At 52.7% G+C, this 25,260-nt stretch overlaps 2 protein-coding genes and 1 long non-coding RNA gene across 6 annotated transcripts in view; 1 reads left to right on the top strand and 2 right to left on the bottom strand.

The window, feature by feature from the left end:
* The window catches only part of LOC309662610, a 592,813-nt gene that overhangs the window by 30,093 nt on the left and 537,460 nt on the right, over positions 1-25,260 (top strand). The gene's annotated exons all lie outside the window — the stretch shown is intronic.
* HOXD3 (homeobox D3) lies at positions 281-6,507 on the bottom strand. 2 transcript variants are annotated; one of them, XR_014264761.1, is made up of 4 exons: positions 6,405-6,507; positions 5,241-5,864; positions 2,040-3,090; positions 281-1,194 (listed from the first exon to the last, which is right to left on the bottom strand). XR_014264761.1 is itself a non-coding variant. In XM_082465470.1 (3 exons), exons 2-3 carry the CDS (start codon positions 5,779-5,781, stop codon positions 2,333-2,335), a joined length of 1,299 nt encoding a protein of 432 aa, XP_082321596.1. In that variant the 5' UTR covers positions 5,782-5,864; positions 6,405-6,507; the 3' UTR covers positions 1,494-2,332. The 2 variants fall into 2 exon arrangements, 1 of the variants encoding a protein (XP_082321596.1); XM_082465470.1 differs by lacking the exon at positions 281-1,194 and having other exon boundaries at positions 1,494-3,090.
* Positions 6,423-23,658, bottom strand: HOXD4 (homeobox D4). 3 transcript variants are annotated; one of them, XR_014264764.1, is made up of 3 exons: positions 22,100-23,648; positions 21,131-21,569; positions 6,423-6,507 (listed from the first exon to the last, which is right to left on the bottom strand). XR_014264764.1 is itself a non-coding variant. In XM_082465498.1 (3 exons), exons 1-3 carry the CDS (start codon positions 22,518-22,520, stop codon positions 21,122-21,124), a joined length of 687 nt encoding a protein of 228 aa, XP_082321624.1. In that variant the 5' UTR covers positions 22,521-23,658; the 3' UTR covers positions 18,132-21,121. The 3 variants fall into 3 exon arrangements, 2 of the variants coding, with proteins under 2 accessions (XP_082321624.1, XP_082321623.1); XM_082465498.1 differs by lacking the exon at positions 6,423-6,507 and having other exon boundaries at positions 18,132-21,290; positions 21,473-21,569; positions 22,100-23,658; XM_082465497.1 differs by lacking the exon at positions 6,423-6,507 and having other exon boundaries at positions 18,132-21,569.

Here is a 25,260-nt window from a genome sequence, read left to right as displayed (position 1 = left end):
CGCAGATGACACTTGGGGCCTAGCAGACACCCGCAGACTCAGCACATACTCCTGCGGTAACACACCGCGCTGGAAAACGCCTGGAGCCATGATGCATTATGTATTTTTATTATTATTTATGGTGGGAAGAGGAGATGAGGGAAAACCGGGCTGAATCTAAACAGCCTGACAATTCATCTGTTTAATATTTAGCCAGTTAAGAAGGGTTGTTGTAATCCCTGCAAGGCAGCAAGCTCTTCTTTGATTTCCCTAATAGCTTTAAAAAATAATTTCTTACAAGACAATTAGAAATTCTGCCTATGGATGCAAATTTCACAGAAAAACAATTTTAAGCCTTGAAAGTGGGTAAAATATCCCTTCGGTTGAAGTCATTTATTCTGTTGATACACTTCTACAACATGTATACTTTAAACCTGCTCGGATGAAGTGAAATTTAGCATAAAGGATAATCCCCTCCCACCCCCAATCTAACATGCCATTTTAAAAACAGCACAGAGGAACAAGGAAACTAAATATTATTTTCAGCCATCACTATTTAGCGAAACACAAACATCCAAATAGAAACGATTGTTGTTCCACCAGAAGATCAGAAGTTAAATTATTTCCACACAATAGGAATTTCACCTCGTGTCACCGGGGATGTAGTAGGAGTTGCATTATTTGTCAAACCAAATAGAGATGCGTGGGCCCACTTCGCTGAAATACAAAAGAATTGAACCTTATCTGAAGGCGCTCTCCGAGTGCCTCCTTCTAGAGAAGCGGGTGTAAGTAGTGCGCCCCAGCTAAAGCCGCACTAATATTTACAAAATGGTTATAAATCCTCGAAGACATTTTGCCCATTTTGTACAAAGAAGCAGGAGTAAACAAAGTGTTTATATTTGTTATGTTCCATTAATAAAACTTTTATTACTTTACATCACAGGGAACGTTTGTCTTCTTGAGAAATGAACCACTGACTTCTATAAGGAAAAAATCGTGACAGAATTTCCTAGAGAAAAAGCTTAGGTGCATGGCTTCAAATGATTATTTCTTTTTCTGCATCTTGGCTTTTTCATAGCTCAGTTCTTCTTCTGACTTCTCCTGTGTCTTTTCTTTGATTGTCAGTTTTCTTTCAAAGTTTATTTTTTACTACTTAGCGCAGAAAAGTGAGCTCTGGCCTCCCCAATGTAAGTGCAATCTAAAGTGGATTTGTGTCTAGAAAGAGGGCGATAGAAACAGCAAAACAGGCAGCAGTGAAACACCCTACCCAGATCATCCCACACAGAACATTTCTAGGTTTGCATCCTCAAATATTCCCCCCCACACAACACAACCTAAAGTCAATAACTGGAAGGTAATCAAGTATCCCCAGAACCAATTTGTGTACTGGATTCCAAATAAGTGGAAAAAATATTTCAAAGGGTCAGCCTATTCGGGGGCCTTCCACCGGGATTGTGCCCAAGATAAAGGAAGAGTGATCTACTTGCAAGTGTGCGTGATTAACACAGATACACTTCAGACTGAGAAATTCTTTTTATTCTAAATATTTGTTCAAATAGTACCAGACAATTTGAAATCAATAAACTGTGTCGAGTGGCGAGGGCTGTGGCTATTGGGAAAAGAATAACGGGTGTCGTGCTACGCCATGGGGCCGCCTGACTCTACCCGTGAAGGACAATTTGCGGTCTTAATCCTTTACATCAACTACACACACCAGCCACGGTTACAACTGTTCAAAACTACTCTCTCAACTAGTTCAGACCAAGGGGACTAAAGAGGTGAAACGTGGCCCCCGCGGCCTGGGAGCGCGTTCCTAAGCTCGGCTGGAGAATTCTACAGATATACACATAAATACATTAAGACGAGGATAAATAATCAGGAAAACGATATGACTCGCTTCAAATAATAAATACAGATCGTTGAGTCCGATGCAATCCTTACGGGACGGGAAGAAGCATATAAATTAAGGTCTCCGCAACTAAGCTAGACGCGGGCCATGCCCGGACTCTCTGGGTTCTGGACCCTCTGCAGGGCGCGCCGCCGATGGATCTCAGACTTACCTTAGGACACCATTACCAGATTAGAGTCCCTCGGTCCGCAGTTATGTGGCACCGTCAGGCTTACAGAGGAGAATCCTTGCGGCTGATGTGTGGCGAGTCACCCAAAGCAGGGCGAGCCTGGAGAGGAGGCCCAGACGCCTGCGCCTCGGCCGCTGTTGGCCCGAGACCGGAAAGCAGCGACCGGGCCAGAGCGAGGGAGGCGGCCACCGAGCTGCCCCGCGGGCCCCGCCCGCCACCCCCGCCACCCAAGCAAAAGAGGTAATCGCGCCGCGAGTTCGGGCCGGTGGCCGCCGCTACAGATGCGTCAGTTTGGGGGCCTCGGGCAGGCGTCCCTGAGACGAGTGGTGGGCCGAGAGATCTGTGTAGGTGGGATGAGGGTCACACGGTCCGTGGTGGTGATTGCCGGGAATCTGCGCGGCGCAACTGTAGTCCACGCTGGCTGAAGATGGGTGCGAGAGGTGGCCCAGGTTGAAGACGGGCCCGGATGCGGGCGCCATGGAGTCGACGAAGTTGCCGCCCACGTACACCGGGCTGCCCTGCAGGTTGGCGCTGGCGAAGCCGCCGCCGTTGCTCGCCATGGAGTGGGGCTCGAATTCGGGCGCCGCGTAGCGCTTCTGCTGAGGCAGGCAGCTGCTGAGCGGCGCCGTGTAGGCAGCCAGGCCGTACATGTTGGGCTGAGATTTGGCGAAGGCGGGCGGCGAAGGCGCGTCGTAGGCCAAGCCAGGCACTGGTGGCAGCTGGCCCGAGTAGGCCACGTGGCCCGCGGCGCCGCCGAGCGGCGGGCTGCGCTCCGGGGACTGACCGGCCGGCGAGTGCAGGATACCCTTGGCCTTCTGGTCCTTCTTGTACTTCATGCGCCGGTTCTGGAACCAGATCTTGATCTGCCGCTCGGTGAGGTTCAGCAGGTTGGCCATCTCCACGCGGCGTGGCCGGCACAAGTAGCGGTTGAAGTGGAATTCCTTCTCCAGCTCCACCAGCTGTGCACTTGTGTACGCCGTGCGCACCCGCTTGGACGCTGGGCCCGGTGGGCTCTTGTCCTCGCAGCTCTCTCCTGGGCAAGGAGGGAGAGAGAGGGGACGCTGAGCGGGAGAGGTGGGGACACCCTGGGCCGGAGAGAGGCGCTTCCCAGGCTCCTTCCTTTTCCTCCCCTCCTCCCCCCACCTTAATCACGGCTGGAGCGAGGGAGGGGCGTTTGAGAGGTGAGATTCCAAGAGATTCCAAGAACTCAAAGGCCCCGGGCCTACCTATCAGTGGCACCTGAAACTCCCATCTGCCTTCTGAAGTCCAACTCATTCTGCCCACCCCCTCCCCTTCAGCCTAGCCCATCATCTCGTCCCAAAGGCTGAAGAGTTTAATGAGAGACTAGTAGCAGCTGGTAAGGCCTTCCCCCCTGTCAAAGAAGGGCCAGACTTCTTTGAACAGTCCTTCCAGCCTCTGCAGCTGGGAAGGGGGTTGGGGGGTGCGGTTGGAAGCAGCCCCAAACTGCCTTGCTCAGAGTCTGGCTCCTGGGCAAAGAACCCCAAGCACCGAATGAGGGTGGAGATCCTGGCACCTCACTCCAGCTCAGCTGCACCCATGAGCTCAGTACCCAAATGCAGGGAGGTGGCAAACCATAAAAATACAGCCCCAGAGTTTTAGAGGATCCAAGACCAGGCTGGGCATATTTTGAGTATTGCAATGCTAGGAGCAGCAGCCTCAGCACTGGTTTCCACCACCCCTGCCACCTCTCAGCAGCTTGTCCACTCCCTCCCTGGGAAGACAAATGGATTTCTCCTGGGAGGGAGGGCCTGGGTGTGCAGCTGAGAAGGAGGGGCAGAAGGAGAAGGAGCTTAAAGACTTGAAGACACTTTCCCCCTAGGAGCAGCAGCCCCAGAGAGCAGCAGGCAAACCAGAGAGCTGATAACAAGCTAACTACATCCCAGGCCTCAAGCTAGCCCTGGATCTGGGAGCAAGTTCATCTACCTGAAGATAAAGTACATCGGAGAACACAAGGCCAGAAAAGTTCAGGAACCAAACAGGCTGAGCACAGAGAGGCAGAAGGCCTCAGAGCTCCTGGCCCTACCTGTCTTCTTCCACACCCCCTAAATGGACCTACGGGAAATATTCTCAACTCCAGGGTCTCCTTTTCCAGGGAGAAAAACCCAAGGCTGCTCCTGTTTCAGAGTACATCCTCTTCCCTTAGGATATGTTCCTCCACATTAGGGATTTAATGGGATGGGGAGAACTGAGCTGGGGTGGGCTAAGTAGAGTCCCATGGTTATTCTTTGCAGACCCTGGTTGGATTCCGGTGTGTCATTTGGGGTTTTTTTGTTTGTTTTTTGTTGTTTTTGTTGTTTTTGTTTGGGCGGGGCGGGGGGGGGGCGATTGGCCAGGCCTCACAGCTTGCGGGATCTTAGTTCCCCAACCAGGGATTGAACCTGTGCCCTCGGCAGTGAAAGTGAGGAGTCCTAACCACTGAACTGCCAGAGAATTCCCCAGGTGTGCCATTTTGTAGTTTTGTTATCTTGGGCAAGTGACTTATCATCTCTAACAGTTTCCTGATGGGTGTTTTATCATCTACCTACCTCAAAGGGTTATTTGGAAAATTAAATTAGACAATGTTTGTAAAGCACTTAACATGGTTCTTAACATAGCATTCCATAGACTTTAGTTCTCATTAATTTAAGCGAGTGGGAATCATGTGATATGGGCTACATAACCACCTGGATTTGGGGATCATAGTATCTGTCTTCAAGTTTTGAAGAGCTGTTGGCTGGAAGAAGGAGTTGAGTTATGACCAGCAGCCCAGGAGAGCAGATATTAGGGCAGTATAAGGAAGAGCTGTCTATGAGTAACTATGAGACACGTCCAGCAGTGATGCCAGCAGCCTGCAATGGACGTGAGCACCCTGTCACTGTAAGTATATGACCACAATCAGAGACACTAAAAAGAAAGAACAGGGAGTTCCCTGGTGGTCTAGTGGTTAGGATTCGGCACTTTCACTGCCGTGGCCCAGGTTCAATCCCTGCAATCCCTGGTCAGGAAACTGAGATCCCTCAAACAGCGCAGCCAAAAAAACACTTTTTTTCTGCATGAGGAGTTTACACATATGGCCTCCAAAGTTGCACTTCCAGCCCTGAGCCTCTTAATTCCTAGGTGAGCTAGTTTCTTGGGGTCAGTCTGGGGGACTTAGCCCAGGCATGAGCCCCCTCAGAGAGCTACCTGCAGTGGCACAGCTGTTCTTCTGCTTGGAGTTCTGTCGGGACTCTTTCATCCAGGGAAAGATCTGCTTGCTGATGGTGGCTGAGGAGCCAGAAGCAGTGGGCCCGCCCTTGGCCTTCTTGGCAGGTACTCCACCTCCAGGGTTGGTGGGCGAGGATGGGGGCAGGGCTGGTGGTGGAGGAGGGGGTGGTGGTGGCTGCTGCTCTGAGTTCAGACCAGGAGGCTGGCTGCCACCCCCGCCTCCCTGACTGTTCCCAGTGCCAGGTCTCATGCAGCTTCCATTGAGTTCAGCCCCCTTGTGGGCTGGGGCTCGCAGAGGTGCAGAGCTCTGGATGGAGCAGGCAGAGCCCGGGTAATCAGTGTCCAGGGAGTTGGCAGCAGCAGGGGGTGGATAAGGCTGATGGGGGGCACTATAGCCATAAGTGTCAGCAGCTTTGCTGTAGCCATAGCCTCCGAAGAGTCCTGGGCTTTCATAGTAAGCAGCCTTCTGCATCGTGTACTCAGGAAGCTCCGGGGCCTGCTGACCCTGCTCAAATAACATTGACCACCACTGTCTCCTTCACCACCACCTCCAATGTCTGCCAAATCCTGAGAGAGCTGGGGCAGCTCCAGGCTCCAGACAACCTGCAAAGAAGAAAAATGAGAGGCCCCAGAGGGACTGTCATTGGCAAGACCAGTCAGTATAGAAGGACTAGCCCAGGCTCTCTGCTTCCCACCAACTTAATAGTAGGAGGACCTGAGATTTTATAAAGTTCAACTTATTTGAACCCTTGGAAAAATCAGAAGGAATTTCTCATAAACACAAAAAAAGAGTTTCCTTTATCCAAGGGAAGGGGCTTTTTTTTTTCCAGATACAATTTTCTTTCTCCAAGATTGTCAATTTAGCCTTTGAAACTACATAGAAGAGCATTTATGGCCTGATGCATTTTAATGACTGAGTCTCCCACTAGACTTTGAGCTTTTTGCAGGAAGGGACTGTGTCTTATTCACCTGTGTATTCCTAACATCCAGCCCAGCGCACCACATGTAGTAAATGCTTGTTGAATGAGTGAATGAATGAATGGATCAGTCAATCATTAGGTCATCCCAGGGTTTTGATGGGCAAAAGAAAGTCCTATAACACTCAGAAAAGCCAGAGCTCTCAAAAAAAAGTATCTCCCCCACCTGGTTTCAAAATCACAGCATCTTTCACGGAGACGCAGATAGTCCACTCTCCGGTGACTGGGTGAGAATTGGCTGGTTAGCTCATGGGTCAGCACTGTGAAATCTACTAGGAGATAAAAGCCAAGAAGAGGACTTAAAGACTCCCAGACTTATTTTGAGGCTAGAAAAGTTTCTTCTCTTTGGTCTACATTTTTCTAGATGCTTAACTTTGTCCTCCACTACTTTTAAATGGATACCACTGGAAATGAATGAAGAGATTTAGAATTTGAAATGCATGGAGCATGGGCGAATGAAAAATGCTTTATGTTATAACTCTGTCATTTTAATCCTGCATCCATTGTATAGATACTACTATTGACCTCTGCTCTGGATCATCCATTCCACCCCACCTCCCACCCAATCTACAACCAATGAGAGAACCTCTCGTGGCATGATGAATGGACCCAGAATTAGAAGAAGAAAAAAAAAAACTAAGAAAAATTCTACCGCTTTTGTGTCCTCTGACTCTTGACGGGGGGCTTACCTTCTTACCCACCCCCCTCTTCTCCTGAAAGCCCCTACTGAGTTAAAGTATAACTAATACCATTCAACCACTTTCATCTGCTTGATAAAGAAAACTCACAGGTCAGCTCCCAGGTCTGAATTCTTGATCTCATCTTTCAGGCAGCTTTCCTTCCCCCAAACTCCCTGGTTTCCATCAGGGACATCATGATGGACCACATTAACTAGACAACTTATGTAGCCTAATGGATTTGACCACTAGTACTAAAACCACTCCTCTATTTACTCATTTCCCCTACACTTTCACCAAACAGCCTAACTCAATTTTTAAAATTCTTCATATTAGCCTTTATTTGGTAGTATAGTTGCCCACTTTGTTTTCAAATAAAAGTGAATATGCCATTAATCTTGATAAGAGAAAGACCCTTCTCAATGGAATAACAGAATACTAGGATGTAATGTTTTAGGAATAGTTTCTATTGTTGTTCTTAAACTTATGTAATTAGGATATCTACCAAACAAAGCTGGTCTTAGTCTTTCTTTCATTCATCTTCTGTATCATTCTCTGACTATTAAAGGTACTGAATATTAAATGGACAGCTACATCCTCATCCTGTGACTAATATTTGTATGTATTTGCCCACAGGCCAAAGGACTACATGTACTCCGAGTTTGGTTAAATCTCTGGACTTTTCTGGGATCCTGCTTCCAGTCTTAAACCTTGGGCCCTCTGGATGTCAAAATGGTCACATTTGACACTCAGACCACCAGAACTCGCTGCTGCTTCTGTCACTCCATTTACAGCAGTGCAAGCAAAACATCACTCCTCTTGCCTCCCAGGATGACCAAGTTTATCTTGATAGGTAGACCAGTCACATTAAAATAGCTTCTTTAGGAACTGACCAAGGCTTTGAAACAGATAGCTTTACATATATATTTGTTCCTATGGCATATTCCTAGACAAAGCTCTGTGCATGTACCTCAAAGGTGCAAATACTGGGCAGCTCCATGAATAAGCACAGAGTCTGTTCTCCCACTTCTGTTTTCATTGTCTTAAGGCATTTCAAGGGTCACTCAGTGATGATCCACCACCCAAATGTCCATCTTCCCAGAGGCAAGGGCAGTAGCGCTCTCCTCACTGAAAAGGGCTTTGCAGCCTCTCCCACACCCCAAAATGTAGAGCCCCAAAGAAGTCACCTTTCCTAAAACAGAACCTGAGGATATTGTTACAAAACTGGTTTTAAGAAAAAAAAGCTTATTTCTTTCCAGAAATCGCTACTCCTTGTGAACTCTGCTTGAACCTAAGAAGCAGGAACGGGTCATAAATCACTTGGACAATGGTCAACTGTTCAGTGGCTCATCTTTTCGATCCCCCCCCCCACCTTTTAAGGCTTTCTTTTCTCGCCCTTTGGTACCTCTGCTCATTTGGGCCCCCGGACCCAAATGCCTTGGGGTGAAGACTGACTCGCGTAGGGGGAGGGGCGGTTTTCGAAGTCCTCAGCTGCCCTTTCCTCTCCTCCTCCCCTCTACGTCCCAATCCTGCTCCCACCCTACAACCAGCCCCACCCCCGGCCCCCGGCTCCCCAGCCCCCCAACCCCCCGGCCCGGAACACCGGCCGAGGCAGCCTCCCCAGAACCCCGCCGGCGCCATCCCCGGCTCCTCCTGGGGAAGGGGCACCAAACGGGGTTTGGCTGGTTCTTTCTCGTGGTCCCGGGAAGTTGCCCAGCTCAGCTCCGAGGCCCAACCGCAGGCCGGGAATGCAAGGCCAAACGGTCCCCAGCCGGAAGGAAGGCGGCTTCGGAGCGACCACCGCCCGTTCCCCGGGCCGTGGTGGCCCGCCGCGCCCGCCGCGCCTCCGAATCAGCCGAACCCTGATGCTTGCTCACTGCACTTAATTCTGCCCGGGATCAATACCTAAATATGATACCGAATAAATAAAAGGCGCTCAGAGCGGCCGGGGGACGGAGTTATTAAGCAGCTGGAGCTCTCACGGTGCATATCAATGCACCTGTCATTGTGGTTTGTAGCAAAATTTATGACTACGAGCACGGCTGCAGTAAACGCTTCAGTAAAGAATGAAAAGAAAAACACTTCCCAAGGCCTGGCACTTTTCAGAAGTGGAAAACAGGCTCCGCGTAGGAGGAAGCGCAGCAAAAGAATTCCCTGCTCCGCACTTTTCCCGGTCCCGCGCCCGGCGAGCCGGGGGATTATATAAAGTGGCCGGTACCGGCCTCTCGGAGCAGCTCTGCTCGGCGGCCGGACGCGGGACGGGACGCGCGTAGCCTGGCCGGGGGCCGAAGACCTGCCGCCCTCCGCGGCCTCGAGAGGCCGGGAGGCTCGCCGGACGCGCGGAAGCCGGCCCCGCGCTGTTCGCCCGCCGCCCGCGGTGGCGGCGGAAAGGCCGAGGGGACTGGGGAGAGAGACGGCTGCAGTCGTTGGGCTGTGACTAGCGCCGCGATCGTCGTAAATCCCGGACTGGTAGAGTTAGTCCGTACGACTTGAAAGAGAAGGGGGAGGCGTTGGAGTGCCGGTTGCTTCTGTTCCTCTCAATTTTTTCTAAGGTTCGAGCTGGCCTCGGTTCCTCTCTCTGTTTTGCCTAAATCAGGGCCTTGGAAACCCGCAGATCTCTTTCTGGCGGACACCAATATTGCTGGGCATCCCCATTAATTCACTGGAACCTAGCAACGATTCCTCCCTTCCTGTGGGCTTTACTACCTCGGGATTTCATTTCGAAACTACTACTTTTCGGGTTTGCTCAGAATGGGATGTATTTACCGCAGAGCTGGGGCAGCTTTCTGCCCACGTTCTCCCGATCTCTCAGCCAGAGCTCTTCTGCCCTATGGGAAGCCCTGGACGCGCCTTCTAAATCACTCTTATTTAGCCCAGATAACTTAATACGTAATACGCCCTGCATTTAAGGCACTGGGCTCACCCCATTAAAGCGCCATAAATTTGAAGGCCGATGATCGGTTATCATGTAACCGGCGGCAGTTCACACTGAGGTGATCCACTTCAAAGCCGCCCTTTGTTTTATGTCTTGATGTATGAATCCTGAGATGGCTACCTTGAGTTGCAGGACAAATAGAAATGTAGTGGAAATTATTTTTAAAAATCACACCACTCACCACAATGTGTGTGTGTGTGTGAGAGAGAGAGAGGTTTTTTGAATTTTGTTTCTAACTCTTTGAAGGCTCTTCGGGTTCCTTTTGATAGTCTATTCTGTTGAGGTGATCTGGAACAAAATGGAAAACTCTCAGTGGCAGCCAGTTCTTTCTTACAAGCACATGCAGAGACGCGTTACTCCCTTTAAGGGTGTCATAATCAATGTCACTATTTTACATGGTGTCCGCAGCCACTCCAGGCACCTTCTTACTGGCAGAAAAGGAGACTCAGTTGGCTCCTGGGGAGCAGGTGGCTTTTAACACCAAAATCCTTGACTGGGTGGGAGAAGGGGGAGGCAGGACAGTAGGGAAGGGCCAGAGCCTCCGCAAGGGGTGAGCCAAGTGGGTCAGAGGCACAGGGAAGCCATTTCCTCTCCTCCTACTCCGAACAAGCCCTAAATGCCCCAGGTTCCCCAATCCCCCAGGCCAAGCCCACCCCTCTTAGGAGCAAAAGGGAGGGACTGTGCAGGATTGGGATGGGAGGGAGGCTACAGCACAGGGCACCAGAAAAGGAGGGTGGATATGTAGATGGGCCTGGGTGGGTCCTAGTCAAGGCTCCCGCAGGCAGCCACAGTGAAGAGGGAGCTGGGTGTTATTTCTTGGTTTGTACATTATATCTCCGATGATCTCCCTCAGTTTATTTTATTCCAGTAGGTACCCACCACATTCCTGCCCTGGGCTGCCCACAACCCAGCCCAGTCGAGTTTGGGCTGCAAACCGCCTAAGAAGCAAACATCCCTTCCACCTCACCCCAAAACAGACCAAGCTGCCCACCACGGCCTGTGCTCAGCAGGTGCCCGCCCCCGGTCAGGTGAAAGGAGAGACGCAATCCCTCCTCTTACATCTGCCCTGTGCCAATTAGTCGACTCAGTAGTTTGCAAACACCAAACTGCGCCCGGGAAAGCCCCACACAAAGCGTTCAGGGCCCTTCTAAAGACCAGAGCGCGCAGCCATAAGCCTTTGCAGTGACCTTTGGCTCAGGCGGCAATAACTCACCCCTTAATGAACACCCAACGGCAGCGCCTCGGAGAGATCCCGTACCGGTAGGGCTCCTAACATCGCGCCCGGGCTTCAGCTCCCCAGCCAGCCCCAGACCCAGGGGCCCCACTCCACTGAGCCTGCCCGGAGGGCTGCTCGGTGGAAGCACGATGCACCCAGGCCCTCGGACCGGATCAGCGGGTCCCGAAGCCACTTTATATGATACATTCACGTGAGCGGACGTCAACTTTCGCTGCTTGGTTATTTATTTATTTATTTATTTATTTATTTGGAAAAAAAGAGTTCTTTAAAATTAGGAGCTTCCCCTCAGAAGAAGGGCTAAATTGGGAGGCCACCCGGTGCCGTGAATCCCCCGTGGCTGTAGCTAGATTTTTTTTTCCCAGCCGCGGAGGAACAGGGTAAGTTTGCCCCCCGGGGGTTCTGGGGTGCTCGGTGCGCTCTGGACGCAGGAGGCTTGGGAAGGGGAAAGTAAAGAGGACCCCAAGGTGGCCAAAGTTGGGCTACCCAGAGCCCCCACCATTTTCTCCCGTGCTCTTTCCCCAGCCCACCCAGCACCCAGCACCCAGCAGGGTCCCAACCAACTTCAGCCTTCTGCTTGCCCAGAATCGCAGGCTTTATCCGTCTGGCTCTGGGCCACCAGCCTCAAGTACCCTTTCCACAGCCAGGAACTGGGCGAGCGAGCGGGAGGGAGCCCCGTCTGAGAGCTGTCAAGGAAGAGCTGGTCCCCAGCAGACCTGGCCCTAGACCCCATCCCCCACCGGGAAAAGTCTTTTGAATAGGGAGCCTTGGTGCGGATTATTGAAATTTTCGGGGAAGTTATAAGTGAGTGCTCCATGGGGCCAAATGAAATGCTGCTTGCAGTAATTGGATTCAGCTGACTAAGTTGGCAGGCGCGCAGCTCCAAGGCAGCGAGAGAAGAAAAATGTCCAGCGACTTTAAGTTCTGATGGAGCCAAGAGCTGGCGACTGACAAAACAACTTTACTGCTCTCCTTTGATGGCAACACCCCTGGAAGTCGGTCCCTCTCCGGCTGGGGCCCGTCCCAACCTAGGCTAAGGGAGTGCGCCTTGCTTTCTGGGCCCCTTCCCCACAGAGGCCCAGTCTGGCCTTGCCCTGCAGCGTTCCCAGGAGCATGGGGCTACTCACTCCAACTCACGGAGCGGCTTTCTCAGGCTTTGGCCCCGGGGAAAGACCCAGGATGAACTGTCCTGTCCTCCCACATCCAGGAGCCACAGGACACAATAAACAAAAGGATGGGATGCAGGAACCAAAATATGACTTAGTTTTCATTTTGGGTTCTTTGAGGCGAAGGACCCAGAAGCCCTAAACCTTTTCTCTGCCACTATCTCAGTCAAAAACCAGATTAGTGAGGGGGAGGAGCCTCCCAAACTCTTTTGGGTAGTTTGGGGGTTCTACTGAATTTGGGGGAGAAGCTCGAATAGCACTTTAACCTCGCAAGAAAAAAGTATTAAGCCAACAGCAAGAGATAAAGGCATACGTATGTGGAGCTAGCTCCCAGAACAATGCAGGGAGCTGGCTGGCCACAGAGTTTATTTTAAATACGTATAAATCAACCTGCCTGCACCCAGCCAGGCGGCTCAAGACACGGAATTAATATGATGCTCCATCTTACTTTGGCAGTGACAGTGTAAAAAAAAGTTTCTTTTTATTCATTTCATTTTCAACCCGTTCTCATAACTGTATATTTACCCCCAAAATACCTCATCCAGCCCCCAGCCTCCTCACCGACCCTCTCCTCAAACTGCCACCTCCCCCCACAATGCCACCGGCCACCCTCCCAGCCTGGCAAGGTAGTGTGTCCTTCTAACTTTTGGGTAGGTGGGGAGCATCCCCACAAAGCGCACCTCCTTACGATTAATCACCATCCTGGATGTATATGTAGAAGTGTATTTAGGTCTACGAGTGCTGCCTCACCAATTGGCAATAATGAAAATCACAGATTACACAAAATAAATCGTATTTAGCATCCCACTCAGGGCAGCAAGCAGCCCCGTGCCCAAAGATTTCATTTTGTCATGCAATTGCTTACCTGGATCCCAATTTATCATAAACCTGGTGTCCTCGGCCTCAGAGTGGGCGCCAGTGGGGGGCAGAGCTAGCCTTCCCCCTTTGTCTGCAGACAACACTGTCCCAACCCTGGTCTTGCGCGCTCGAAGACGCGGCCATATACCCGAGCACACGGAATTCCCGGTAGAACGGAACCAGGCTGAGGTTCAGCTACCAATAAACGCAGGAAGAACGAGTTCGTAGTCCCCGCGCCGGCTTTGCCTGCGCTGCACGACCGTCGGTCCACCCGCCCGCCTGTCCGCTCCCAGGCCCAGAGCGGCTGCCACCCGCGCCCCCACCCACTCCTGGGTTCCTGCCCAGTCCTCCCAGGCCCCCCAGAGCTCGGGGTTTGTTTTCCTTTCGGAATGTGGCCCTTTCTGGATTTGAAGAGAGCCCCGGAAACCCCCTCATAGTCGGCAAATACAGACGCTGCCTTCAAATGCGAGCATATTTGTTCACGTGACCCCGAGGGAAGATTGTACTGATTGAGGCTGAAACTTTCACGCCATCCAGCCCCGGAGCGCAGCCAGGCCTGGGGGCTGGGAGGAGGGGCAGGAGACGTGGGATCTCTCGGTCCCTTCCCTTGGGCAGACAAGGGTGGGTATGGGGCGGAAGGAAAGCCCCCATCCCGCGGCTCGGGAGTGACCTAGCTCCAGCCTGGCCGCCGGCAGTGGGATGCGAGCGCTGAAGAGTCTATTCCCCCACGACCTCTGACCCTGGCCCAGCCTTCCATCAGGCTGGTCCCGGGATTGGAAATTTTAGAGGCTGCCTCTCTTACGGGCGTCTCCGGAGGCAGCTGTGGAGTATCAGAGGCCCAGGGTTCGCCTAGCTCCCCGGCCGCGCCCGGTACTCCGCATCCTCAAGCACCCGGGCAAGGCGCAGCCTAGTCGGAAGCGCCGCTCTTCCCCTCCCCGGGGAGGCAATTACGTTGTGGCACAGCGCAGGCTCCGGCCCTAAGGTGAGAGGCTCCAGCTCACAGACCAGGCTGGTCACCCCGAGGAACACCCCTCTTCACCACCACCACAGTCTGGGGCCTTGGCTCATTCCGCGGACGCGGCCGATGAGCCGACACTTCCAGAGCCAGAAAAGGCGCAGAAGCACGGGCCGAGACCCGGAGCGTTCTCCCCTCTCTGCGTCTGGCGAACTCCACCCAGGTTCTGCGCGGCCTGGAGCCGCCGAGGCGCGGAGTCGCTGTTTGCCGCGACCTGTGCGCCTCCAGATCCAGGCAGGGCCCACGGATCCTGCAGGCCCAGCGACCGCCAGGCCGCGGCTTCCCGCTTCCTGCGGCGCCTCCAAGAACGCGAGGGGGGCTGCGAATCAGTCCTGGCTGGGCTTATCTGGGAGAAGAGGGAGCTTCTATTTTAGAAATATTAAATCAGGATAGGTTTCCAGCACTCTCCGAGTGGTCGGGTGGAATTTACGGTAACAATTCTGCATGCGGGAAGAAGAGTTAAAAGCTCCCAGCCAGGGCGAGCAGCCAGCCTCCAGCTCCCGGCTTGCGGTGAGCCCCACGGCACTACCCCAGCTCAGCCCGCACCCCGGAATCCCGCACCATCTGGGGGTGTCCATTCCATCCCCGAAGTCTCGCTTTCATAGCCAGCTCTGCTTCTTAGCGGCATCGGGCACGGAGCAGATGCCCTGTCGCCACTTGCAAGGTCTCGGACAGGCGAAGGCGAATGTGCCCGGCAGCCGCGGAAGAGCCAGGGAGAAGGGGGTAAGATCCTCCGCATTCCCACTCCAGAAGCACGGGAAACTCCCGGAGAACTGGTCACAGGCTCGAGCCCCCAGACCTGTCAGCGAGCCCCTCCTTTGTTCACCCGGCCGGGCCTGGCTGGAGGCCCACTCGGGGCGCCTCTTGGAGTCGGACCGTGGGTGCCCCCAGTCCACCCTCACCCGGAGGACCCCGCCCCCTAGCCTCCCGCCAGGGGCCGAGCAGCCGGCCCGCAGTAAGTGTTAATCTCCAGCCAAAGAGGGGGCCCGCTTTGCGGGAATTTGTCTCCAGGAAAGGATCTGAGCCTTCTTCAATCGGAGCATATGTTCATAGAGCAATAAACCGGAAAGATTTACAGTCCTCGCCCGGCCCCCAACAGCCTCGCACCCTTTCAGGAATTACTTACGATGATTTATCACACCAACCCGGGCAATTGTCACACTGATAAAATAGCCCGGGCCGGTGCCCGCCAAGCCCGGGCCTTGGGAGGCTGTTGGCTGCCGGGCTGGCGGCGGGGCTGAGGAGGTTTTTTGTGGGTTCCTCTCTGGGCCTACCAAGGGATGTTGGGGTGGGTGGGTGGGGTTCGGGGGTGGGAGGGCAGCCAATTCTCATTGAGAAAAAAACGCAAGCAGCTCAGAGAAAGCGCCCAGAATCTGCGCCAGAGTCACTTGCAAAGCACATAAACATTTGTCATCTTTGAATAATTGAATTAATGTGTTATTGTTTGAATGTATAATTCACAACGGAGGAAACTTTGTCTCTGTCCTGACGGGGAAATATACACACACCAAAAAAGAAATCAAAACACACAATCCCAAAACAACCACCACACGCAGACAGCCCCCAGCTCGCCGATGTCATCCTCAAAGCCAACTAGAGGGAAGGAGGCAAAAAAAGGAGGCCCTCCTCCCCGGCATCAGGGCCGGAGTTGCGAGCTGGAGGAGAATGCCCGCTGCTGCCCCCAGCACAGATCTCTGGCAAGCTGGGGGTGGGGTAAGGTGGGGTGGGAGCGGAGTGGTCCGTGGGACCTCGCAGCTCCTTGGAGTGCAGGAGAAAAAAGGCTGAAACTGGAGCCAGCGGGAGAGACAGCTCCTGCCTCTCACCCTGGCCTCTTCCCCCCCAACCCCGTTTCCCTTCCCCCGAGGCTTCTTCCCCTCACCCCAGGGTCTCCCATTCCTCGGGCGGCCGGGACTTCTCCCTGCCTTTATTTTAGATCTCCCCAAATTAAAGATACAAAAATCGAGGGGAAGAGGGGCAAACTCCTTGCTGGGGTGAAAGAAGCAGCAGAGCGTGGGTGCGTGGGTGGGTAGTGGGAGAAGCAACTCGGAAATCATTATCTGTTGGTTGAAACCTGCCTGGGGTAAAATTTCAACTCGATTTTATAGCCTTCCATTATGACGCAAAGAAAAATTTACGACCCTCGCTTGAAAAGAGGGCCGAGGCCTTTTCTCACCGGTTTAAGAATAGGCAGCAGATGCCGTGACAGCGACCATTGTTCCCGGTAGACACAGGCGACCGGGCAACCTCGGCCCGCGTGCGCCAGGCGCGTCCCCCAGCCCGGCAGGTTTTTACTACTCCTGTCGCCTCTGAGCAGCCCGCGCGCACCCTCGCCCCTCGCCCCCCGCACACCCTCACACACCCTCTCTCTCTCTCTCTCTCTCTCTCTGTCACACACACACACACACACACTCGGCGGCTCTCAGTAATTTTTCATAAGTGCAAAGCTTTGCTGAACCAAAGGTCACCATCCAAGCCACTAACAACTTCTTGCCGGCGCACGGTTCCAAATCAGGAAGCAAAGGGAACTATTTGTCAGTGGCCTGACAGCTAAGTTCATTAAGGATTTAAATCAGAATAAATAAAAGTCGCGAAAATATTTACCTGCCGGCCGCGCTCCCGCGCCCACCGCCTGGGGCCGAGGGTGGAGGGCTGGGGGCGCCACACGGCCCCCCTCGGCGGGTGATATTCTTGGGATCCCTGCACTTTCCAAGTCGGAGAGAGCCCTTTGCGTGGCAGATTAATGACGACTCCGTGTTTCTTAAGGGACGTGCTGAATTAATTATTTCACCAATCACGTGGTCGGGACTTGTAGAAATCTATTCTTATCATCTTCCTCGCACTTTGAAAATTCTCCGGGTTATGAAAGGCCCTCCCCCGGCTGGCGGCGAGCCCCGGCCGCCCAGCCCGGCGCGGGGGGCAGGGAGGGCTCCCCAACATGGCGGGCGCGCGGGAAGCGCAGTCTGCCGAGGGTCCCGATTTACTGTACTGTACTCCAGCGGGCTCGGCTGTGCACTCGCTTCCTCCTCATCCCTGCCCGCGATTCAATACACACAACCGTCCTGATGTATTGGTGGGCACAGGAGGAGCCATTAACCAGAAGACGGGCAGAGGACAATCATAAAATGTGTCTGAATATTTAAACTTCTGTCTGCGCACTTATAAATACACATGTCCACGCGTCTGAGGCGAGCCCTTCCATATATTAAGGACACATGTCTGATTTTATGCATTCTGCTCATTTCCTGTCGCGAGTAAGGCCCCCTCCCATCTATTTTGGGACTCCTGTCTTGGCCCCCTCTTCAAGGCGAGGCCAAGACGTGAAAAGCCCTCGTGAAAAAAACAGCACACGCCACTTTTTATAGTGGGGAGTGTTTATTGTGGTCTGGAGGGCGGAGGGGGCGCTCGGGGGAGGAGGGGCAGGTGCTGGAGGCCCCAGTGGGGCTGAACAGCACAGGAGAAGTAGAAGGAGCCCAAGATTGGAGGCCAGAGGGGTGAGATCCGAGCAGCCACCCGCCAGCCCCAGGTTGGCCCAGAACCCAGCACCAGACACGCCCTCAGAACTGGGGGTCCAGGAGATCTCTCTCACCCACCATGTCACAAAGAGAGACCGAGGGGGCCTGGGGCTGATCCCGGCCATGCAGAGAGCCAAACTGGAGCCTCCTTTTAGCCCGGGAAGTTACTTATTTTCCTTTTAAAAAATAATGTCCACCCCCCTGCAGCCTGAATCCAGCCTTAGGCTTCCCAATTCTCACAAAATATGATGGCCAAATTGGGAGTGTGTAGGTATGGGGGAGGGGGGAAATGGTAGAACTGCTAAGCCTTACACAGTTTAACCTTCACACATCAGGCACACTACAGAAAATAATAAATTGTTTATACTGGATGTTAGCTTTTAGAAGACCTAATGAAGAATGCTTCTGTGGAGGCACCAAACAGGAGGGAGATTTCGCTACACCTTTTATTATTTCAAATATAGATCAATGAATTACATCAAAACTACAGGCGACAATCAGTATAAATAATACTTTAATCAGTGGCAGCAGAACATTGGTCAATTCTATTAAAAAAGCATCTTGTGTGAACAGACACCATGGGGCTGACAATGTCATCTCCCAACAAAAGGCTGCAATGGACAAAGTGAAATGGGAGTCTGAGGAGCAATGTCCTCACCAAACACTTCACTCCCTCCCAGTCACAACCCCAACATACCACTGAAAAAACTCAAAACAAACACTTCTGGCTCATATTTGGGGGAACAAACTGGAAACAAATACAAGCAAATGGGCACTGAGGCTTTCTACATCTAGGTTTCTCCAGGGTACGTTCCCAGATGGAAACTCATTTCCTTCCCTGCCCTAGGTGACTGGGGGGCCCTGCTTCTTCCCTGCCCCACTCCTGTGGGCCCAAATGGACTCTGTGGTCCGACTGGGACCTCAGGGTTGAGGGCCGCCCTCTGGGCCATCCAGGCTCCATTAACATTTCAAAAGACAATCCCTAGAAGAGGAGAAAGAGAAGTGAGACTTATAAACAAACAAGTTGTTTCTCTGATTAAGTTACTTTCCAAAGTAGTGGGGCTATTTTTAAGAAGGACCTTGGGTTTTCTTCATCAAAACATGCCTCTTGGCTTTCCTCTGGGGCAGGGGTGAAGGCAGTTAAGTAGTTTGGCATTTGGTCTGAAGCTGGGGTGAGTAACCTGAACTTCTGGGAAGGGGGAAATCTATATAATAATCTTTGCAATACATATGTAGTTGGATGTTGTGAAAATATATATTACCCCCTCCCAAGGAGAAGGTTCAAAGTATTCACAGATTCAGGTTTTAGGAAAGAATCTGAGCAACTTTCCAACTTGCCTAAGGATAGCGGCCCTTTTCAAATCCTACATCCAAAGACTGCTCTCCATGTTCGAGGGGGAAAAAAAGAAGAGAAGGGTAGTTAGAGTCCAAAAGGTTAAGGGTTTAGAGGTCAGTCCTCCTGGCTGAAATACAGCTAATCGAATAGAAAATTTGTCCTCTGGATGAACCTGATTCTGTAATTTAGCCGAACTTCAGTAAAATACCTTTTCAGCTTCTCAACGTGAGGGCATCAGAAAAAAGGCGTCTTGACTATGTATGAACTCTGTGCTTTTTGTCATAGAAACAATGATGCGAATAATGCAGGAATATCCATCTTTAATATCCCGACGTGGCGATATTCAAGTATTGCCATGTGCAAGTCTGAGAGCCAGGCTCACCCCAAGGAGGAACAAAGAGCTGTCCCTGGGGTCTAATACAAAAGAGCAAGGCTTGGAAGACACTTTAGAGAAGTGGAATTTCAGCCTAGGGACTCCAGTGAATACCTGCCCTCAGCTCTCAGGAGACACAGAACCAAAGAACATGCCTGTAGAGGAAGTCTTTTTTCCCCCCCTACACTTAAATATATTTTTTAAAGTACCTCTGAAAGCTTCTAAAGTGTTCTCAAGCACTGAAAAAATAGCCCCAATTCTGAATCTCCCTTTCAAGCTCACCCCCTCTCCCTCCTCACTTTTGTGACTTTTCGGTAGCTGGTAGCTACAACCAGGGGTTTCTTTTTGGAGCCCGAGGCTTTGCGATTTAAATTTCTGAAGCCTTGTTTCATTTGAGTCTATGAACTCTGGCCATTACCTTTGACTCTTTCCCTTATCCTTAAGGGTCAACATTTTAGAAAAGTGAGCTTTGAACCCTTCCCAGGCAAGGCATAAGAAAAATGACTAAAGAGCATCTCTCCTGTTGTTTGAGAGTGATTGTTTTTAAACCACTATTCTCAAGGCAAGGGAGAGGAGAGGGCCTGAAAACTTTCATACTTTCACAAATTCTGCTCGTAATTAATGGGTTGAGGAAAACTTCCATAGATTTGTTTTTTTAAAAAATTAAAACTTAGGGAAAAAACCCTAAGACCAACTTTTGTGGACTTCTAGATTCAATTCATTTTTCTTTCATTTTTTTACAGCAAGACTTCTTCACCTTCCCACTTTCTCTCCAATGCACATTCCCTCTCCCATATAGGCCATACACCAATGCCTATAAAATACTGCTATATGGGCTATTTGGGGACATTTGGAATCCAGTTGGAACAGAAAATTCAGTCATTATCTAATGACCCAGAACACAGAGGTTTTGTTTTCTTTCCCCAGAAGGAAAATGTTGGACCATTTGTTTCTTTCTTTTTTCCCTTTCCTTTAATCACCCAGAACTGGTTGTAAGCACAGTGCTGAAAAAAGCACATGTGGAAATATATTTTCAGGAACTCAACTTTGAGTGGATCCTTTGCTTCCCTCTAGAAGGGTTAAGGGCCCCCTACACACATTTCCGGGGAGTGAGGAGGGGGTGGAGTTCAAAATGCCGGTTACAGCCAGAAGTCAGTCCACGCATCTCTTGATTCTGCTCCCTGAAACCCAGCCCCTTTCACCATGGTAAGTTATTTGGCAATAAAATGTCAGTTATTTCTGCAGCCCAATTCCCCAACAAATAAATATTTAAGCAAATATAATCTAAACATAAAACAACCCATTTGCACTTCCTTCTTAGACTCATTTCTTTGGGTATTGGGCCACTGGGAGCAAAAAAAATTTTTTTCACACTGGAAATTATACAGACAACCCAGAAAGTTCAGAAATCCTGGCCCAACCCTCCTGCTTCCACTGAAAGCACCTAGCGCAAGGGTGGCCAACCTTCTGCCTCAACACGCCCACATTATGAAACCACAAAGATCCCTGGAGGGGCGGAGTGGAGGGGAGGATGTCCAAATTCACACTGGGATAAAGCATCCAACCTTCATTTGCAAATTCAAAATCCAACAGCGGAGATTTTCAGGAGTTTAATGACTCGCCAAGGTTTTATGTTCTCAGTAGCTCCTGCCATTTGATAATATACTTAGAGAGAGAATCCCGCCCCCCCGACCCCCGTCCCCGCTCCAGGGAGGGGGCTACCCTCGGGCAGGGTGCTAACCTAGTCCGAGGGCGGCCTGCCTGTCCCAGGTCCACCCTACAGTACCTTAGAGCCCAGGGAGGTGACAGCAGGCCCGGCCTGCCCCCGCAGCTTCGGCTCAGCCGGGAGCTCAGGGAGGGATGGGCCCAGGGTCCCCACTTCTATAAGGTCGTCAGGTCCGTGTGGTGGTCCTTGGCCAGCGGCTGCAAATGCTGGCCAGGGGCAGCTGAGGAGGAGCAAGAGGAGGAGGAGGATGAAGACGACGACGACGAGGACCTGCCTTTCGTGTTGGGCAGCTTGTGATCTTTTTTCCACTTCATCCTCCGGTTCTGGAACCAGATCTTGATCTGGCGCTCGGAAAGACACAGGGTGTGAGCGATTTCAATCCGACGGCGCCGCGTCAGATACCTGTTAAAATGAAATTCCTTTTCCAGTTCTAGGACTTGCTGCCGGGTGTAGGCCGTCCGGGACCTCTTGGGCTCCCCGCCGGTGTAGTTGGGGTTCACTGCGAGACAAACAGACCGCACAGTCAGGTCAGCGCCCGGCCTCGGGTTAGGCCACTGCCGCTCACTTCCTGGCGCGCCCCGCGGCCCGGGCCCTCCCCGCGCGCTCCTGGCCCACTCCCTGCCGCCCGCCCTCCCAGGCGCACACGCTCACTCCCACCCACGCCCTCGAACCCACCTGCTCCCCCGGGCTCTCGGGGGGGATCCCCAAACGTGCCCCCATCTCCCTAGCCCACCGCCAGCTCTAGAATTCCCAGGCATTTTGGAAATCCCCTCTTCCACCGCGTTCCCTCCGCTCTGAAAATGGAGTCCTCCCCCACCCCACCCCCATCTCCACCCCCTTTTGCGCCCAGAGCCAAGCAGCCAGCCACATGGTCCCGGCCTGCTCCCTCGGCTATAAAAATTTATGGAGAGAGTAATTGCGGCGCCCATTGAAGCCACACACGCCCCCACCCACTCGCACCCCCTCACGGGGCCCAGGCCGCCGGGCTGGGGTGAAGACTGAGAGGTCCTGGGCCCGTCCGTGCCTTACCGGAATTCACGTGCACCTTCTTCATCCACGGGTAGACCACGGCCGGCTGCTTGAGGGCCGTCCCAGGGGGCGGCTGCTTGGGGCCGCCCGGCTGGCTGCAGGCCCGGGCGCCGGGCAGGGGCGGGGGCGCGGGGCACGGCTCTCCCGGGGCACCGTAGTGGCCGCTGGGGCCACCGGGTTCTTGCCCGTGACCCCGCGTGGGCAGTGCCGAGCCGGGCCCGGGGCCGCCGCCTCCAAAGGTCTGCTCACCGAAGTCGGGCCGTGGGTAGAGCCCCGGGGGCTGGAAGTCGGCCCCCTGCGCGCCGCCGCCGTAGTAGTCTGCGCCCTGCTCGCCTAGGTAGCCACCCTGCAAATATTCCTCGCACGGAGGAAACTTGGGGTCCACATACTTGGAGTTCACCATATACGAACTCATGGCCATTAATTTCAGAAGGTAGAAAATACTAATTTTTCTCGTGTTGTCTTTTTTTCTCCTTCCATAGGGCCCTCCTACTTGCTGTCAACTGAATAAAGTTGGCGGCCATGTGACCAGGCCAGCCAATAGAGAGGGAGTGAGTTTATCACCGGGTTGGTGAGCATCTCATAATTTTCACAAATTTAACTAAATAACATACGTGTAACCAAGTGACTTGCCGTGGCACATTTGAGGGCCCCCGCCAGATGTTAAAGTAGTTCTAATCCCAGCACCCTCATTCCCCACAGGTAACCCCAGCTTTTGTCTGCCACTGACTTTGCTAACCTCCAGTGCCCTCGCCACTCACCCCGCCTGAAATCAGCCCCCCAAAATGGGCACGGTTCAAGGGGGAATGAATCCTCATATCTGTCAGGGTGCATGGCATCAAAAAGTAGGTGGAAGAGGTGGCTTCTGAGTTGGGCAGAGAACCCCAGGCAGGCAGGACTCCCGCCCGCCCAGCCTGCGGGAGCGGGGACTCTGCCATACAAAGGCCGAATCCCGGCTTTGTCTTCATCAGGGTCACCCAAAAGTTACTACAATCTGGCTGGCCTGAATCAAATTAGGCAATGAGTAACTGCCAAGCTTTCTTCGAGGCCGGGGTGTTTCCAGCCAAATCTTGGCCTTGCTGGTATGGCAAGAAGCCCCCGTGATGCTCTAGCCAGGGCAGCTGAAGGGTAGCCAAGGAAGGTGGTGAGGGCACCCCCAGCTCACCCAAATGCACCCCAAAGGACCCTAAACTCCTCCTTCCCAGCTCACCTTCTTCTCACATGGCAGTAACGGCCAATGAGCCCCTTCGCTGGGCACCCTCCAACTTTATGCCCCTGGAGGGCAGGCCTGGGGCTGGGGCGACCTGGACTTCCACCTTGCTCCCCAGTGCCCCCAAACCTAACCCTTTGGCCCTGCATTCATGCAACCAATTAGGGGTTTACACAGGGGGCCCTGTTTAAAGGTGAGGAGCTTCTCCAGGAAAAGGCTGCTTTATGTCACCAGGCTCAGACGATCTTCCTGGAGTCCCAGGTAGTAAAACAGAAAGAGGCGACTGACCCGCCGGCTGCCTCTGGCCTCCACTTCTAATTCTGGCTATTGCGGAGAAATGTGAAGTTTTTGCATCGACCATATATTCCCCTAGAATCGAATCTGTGACTATGTGGATACCACACAAATTCGGTTCTACAGGGTATATATAGACAACGTTACTACCTCCAGGTTCCACCCAGAGCGAGTACCCAGACCGTTGCCAGCCCCCGCCTCTTCCTCGGAGCCGCCACCAGCCCAGCGCAGCCACCCTGCCTTTCAGAGGTGGTTCAGGTAGCCTGAAGCGCTTGGTGGCAATTTGCAGCAACGAGTTCCCCATCCTTGTACCAGGGCCGGGGTTACCAAGCAGCCAAGGAGTCAGGACAGTCTTCTTGAGAAAGAAAGAAAAGAAGAAAAATAATCCATCCCAGAAATGGCGCCTTTATTACCCCCTCTCCGGATCCACATAACCCCCACTCCCTTAGCAAGTGGTATTTTCCAGAAAGGAGCAAATGCCCTCAATGGCAGAAGAAAAAGAGGCAAGAGGGAATATCCTCTGCTCATTCTTCTGCCCACTGTCAGGGCAAGCCAGGTTGGCTGACAAAGCTAGTTCTCCAAGAAGTCGCGCATTTACCTTCCAGGGCCCTGAGCCCGGCTGGCCTCTCCGTCCGGCTGCTGCTGCAGACCCCGAGCTGCCCTGGGCTGGGGCCAGCGCACTAATGGTGAAGGGCAGGGCAAGGGGTCATTCGAAATCATTTACAAACATATCACAAAGTTTCATTATTTTTGCTTTGCCGACAGCAGCACACAAGAGTACAAAAGTTCACGAGTAGTGCCCGCCCCAGCGCAGTCCAGGGCTCACCCCTCGGTTCAGGGCACCAAGAGCACTCAGGGCCCGGATGGATTTCAGGGGCAGAGGGATGCCCGGGCTCGGGTGGGGCTTTTGGATCCCTGACTGTAGGCTAGACGTGTTTAAATTTTTTTTGATTGTTTTGATTTTATCCTCATGATTCAAAAATTATTTTCAAGCCTCAACCTGGGCCTGGTGCGGTGGAGCCCCCCTCTGCCTGGCAAAGTTGGCTGGCTTCTCCTACTCTGCACTGTGCACGCTCCCCGCACACTCCCCCACCGCCATCCTCTGGTTCCAGTGCTTTGGCTATTTTGTAGGGATATCCTGGGTGCCAATTCTAACAAGAGCTCTGAGGCTGCCCCACACCCAGCTCCCTTGTCCCAGGGGGGCTCCCCCCAACTTCCTCTAATGCCAAGAGCTCCCACACACCTGCCTTCCTGGGGACCTTGGGCCTAGGCTTTATCCAGACAAATTGGGGGAGCCTGCTGGGACGGGTGGGGAGCCGGGTGAGGGTACACATTTTCATATTTGTTAGACGCTGTGACCTGCATTTCACCTTATTGCTCAACTTGTTCAGACAGGTCAAAGCCAATGAGTTATTGATGAACAAAAGCGTTAAATATTCACCTCCCGCTCAACTGCCCATACAAATGCTTTTGATGTCTCCGGCTTTTTGTGCTGTGTTCAGCTACAGGGTGCTGATCGTGGGTTTGCAGGCAAGGAGCATCCACAGAGATAAGCACCCAGAGCCAGGGCAGCCTCAGGAAGAGGGCAAGACCAGGAGTTCCTGGGGACACCGGATTTTCCAGCCTGGAGCCCTGAGCCCTGTTTCACTTGAGACAG

This window comes from Balaenoptera physalus (assembly GCF_965194825.1).
Source record: "Balaenoptera physalus genome assembly, chromosome: 6".
In the NCBI taxonomy this organism is placed as follows: domain Eukaryota; kingdom Metazoa; phylum Chordata; class Mammalia; order Artiodactyla; family Balaenopteridae; genus Balaenoptera; species Balaenoptera physalus.
This window is presented reverse-complemented; position numbering and strand designations above follow the sequence as displayed.

Coding starts and splice junctions, on each gene's coding strand:
- HOXD4 (XM_082465497.1), bottom strand. CDS start 22,520: ATGGCCATGAGTTCGTATATGGTGAACTCCAAGTATGTGGACCCCAAG. Junction 21,570..22,099: donor GAAGGTGCACGTGAATTCCG/GTAAGGCACGGA, acceptor TTTGTCTCGCAG/TGAACCCCAACTACACCGGC.
- HOXD3 (XM_082465470.1), bottom strand. CDS start 5,781: ATGTTATTTGAGCAGGGTCAGCAGGCCCCGGAGCTTCCTGAGTACACG. Junction 3,091..5,240: donor GAACAGCTGTGCCACTGCAG/GTAGCTCTCTGA, acceptor CTCCTTGCCCAG/GAGAGAGCTGCGAGGACAAG.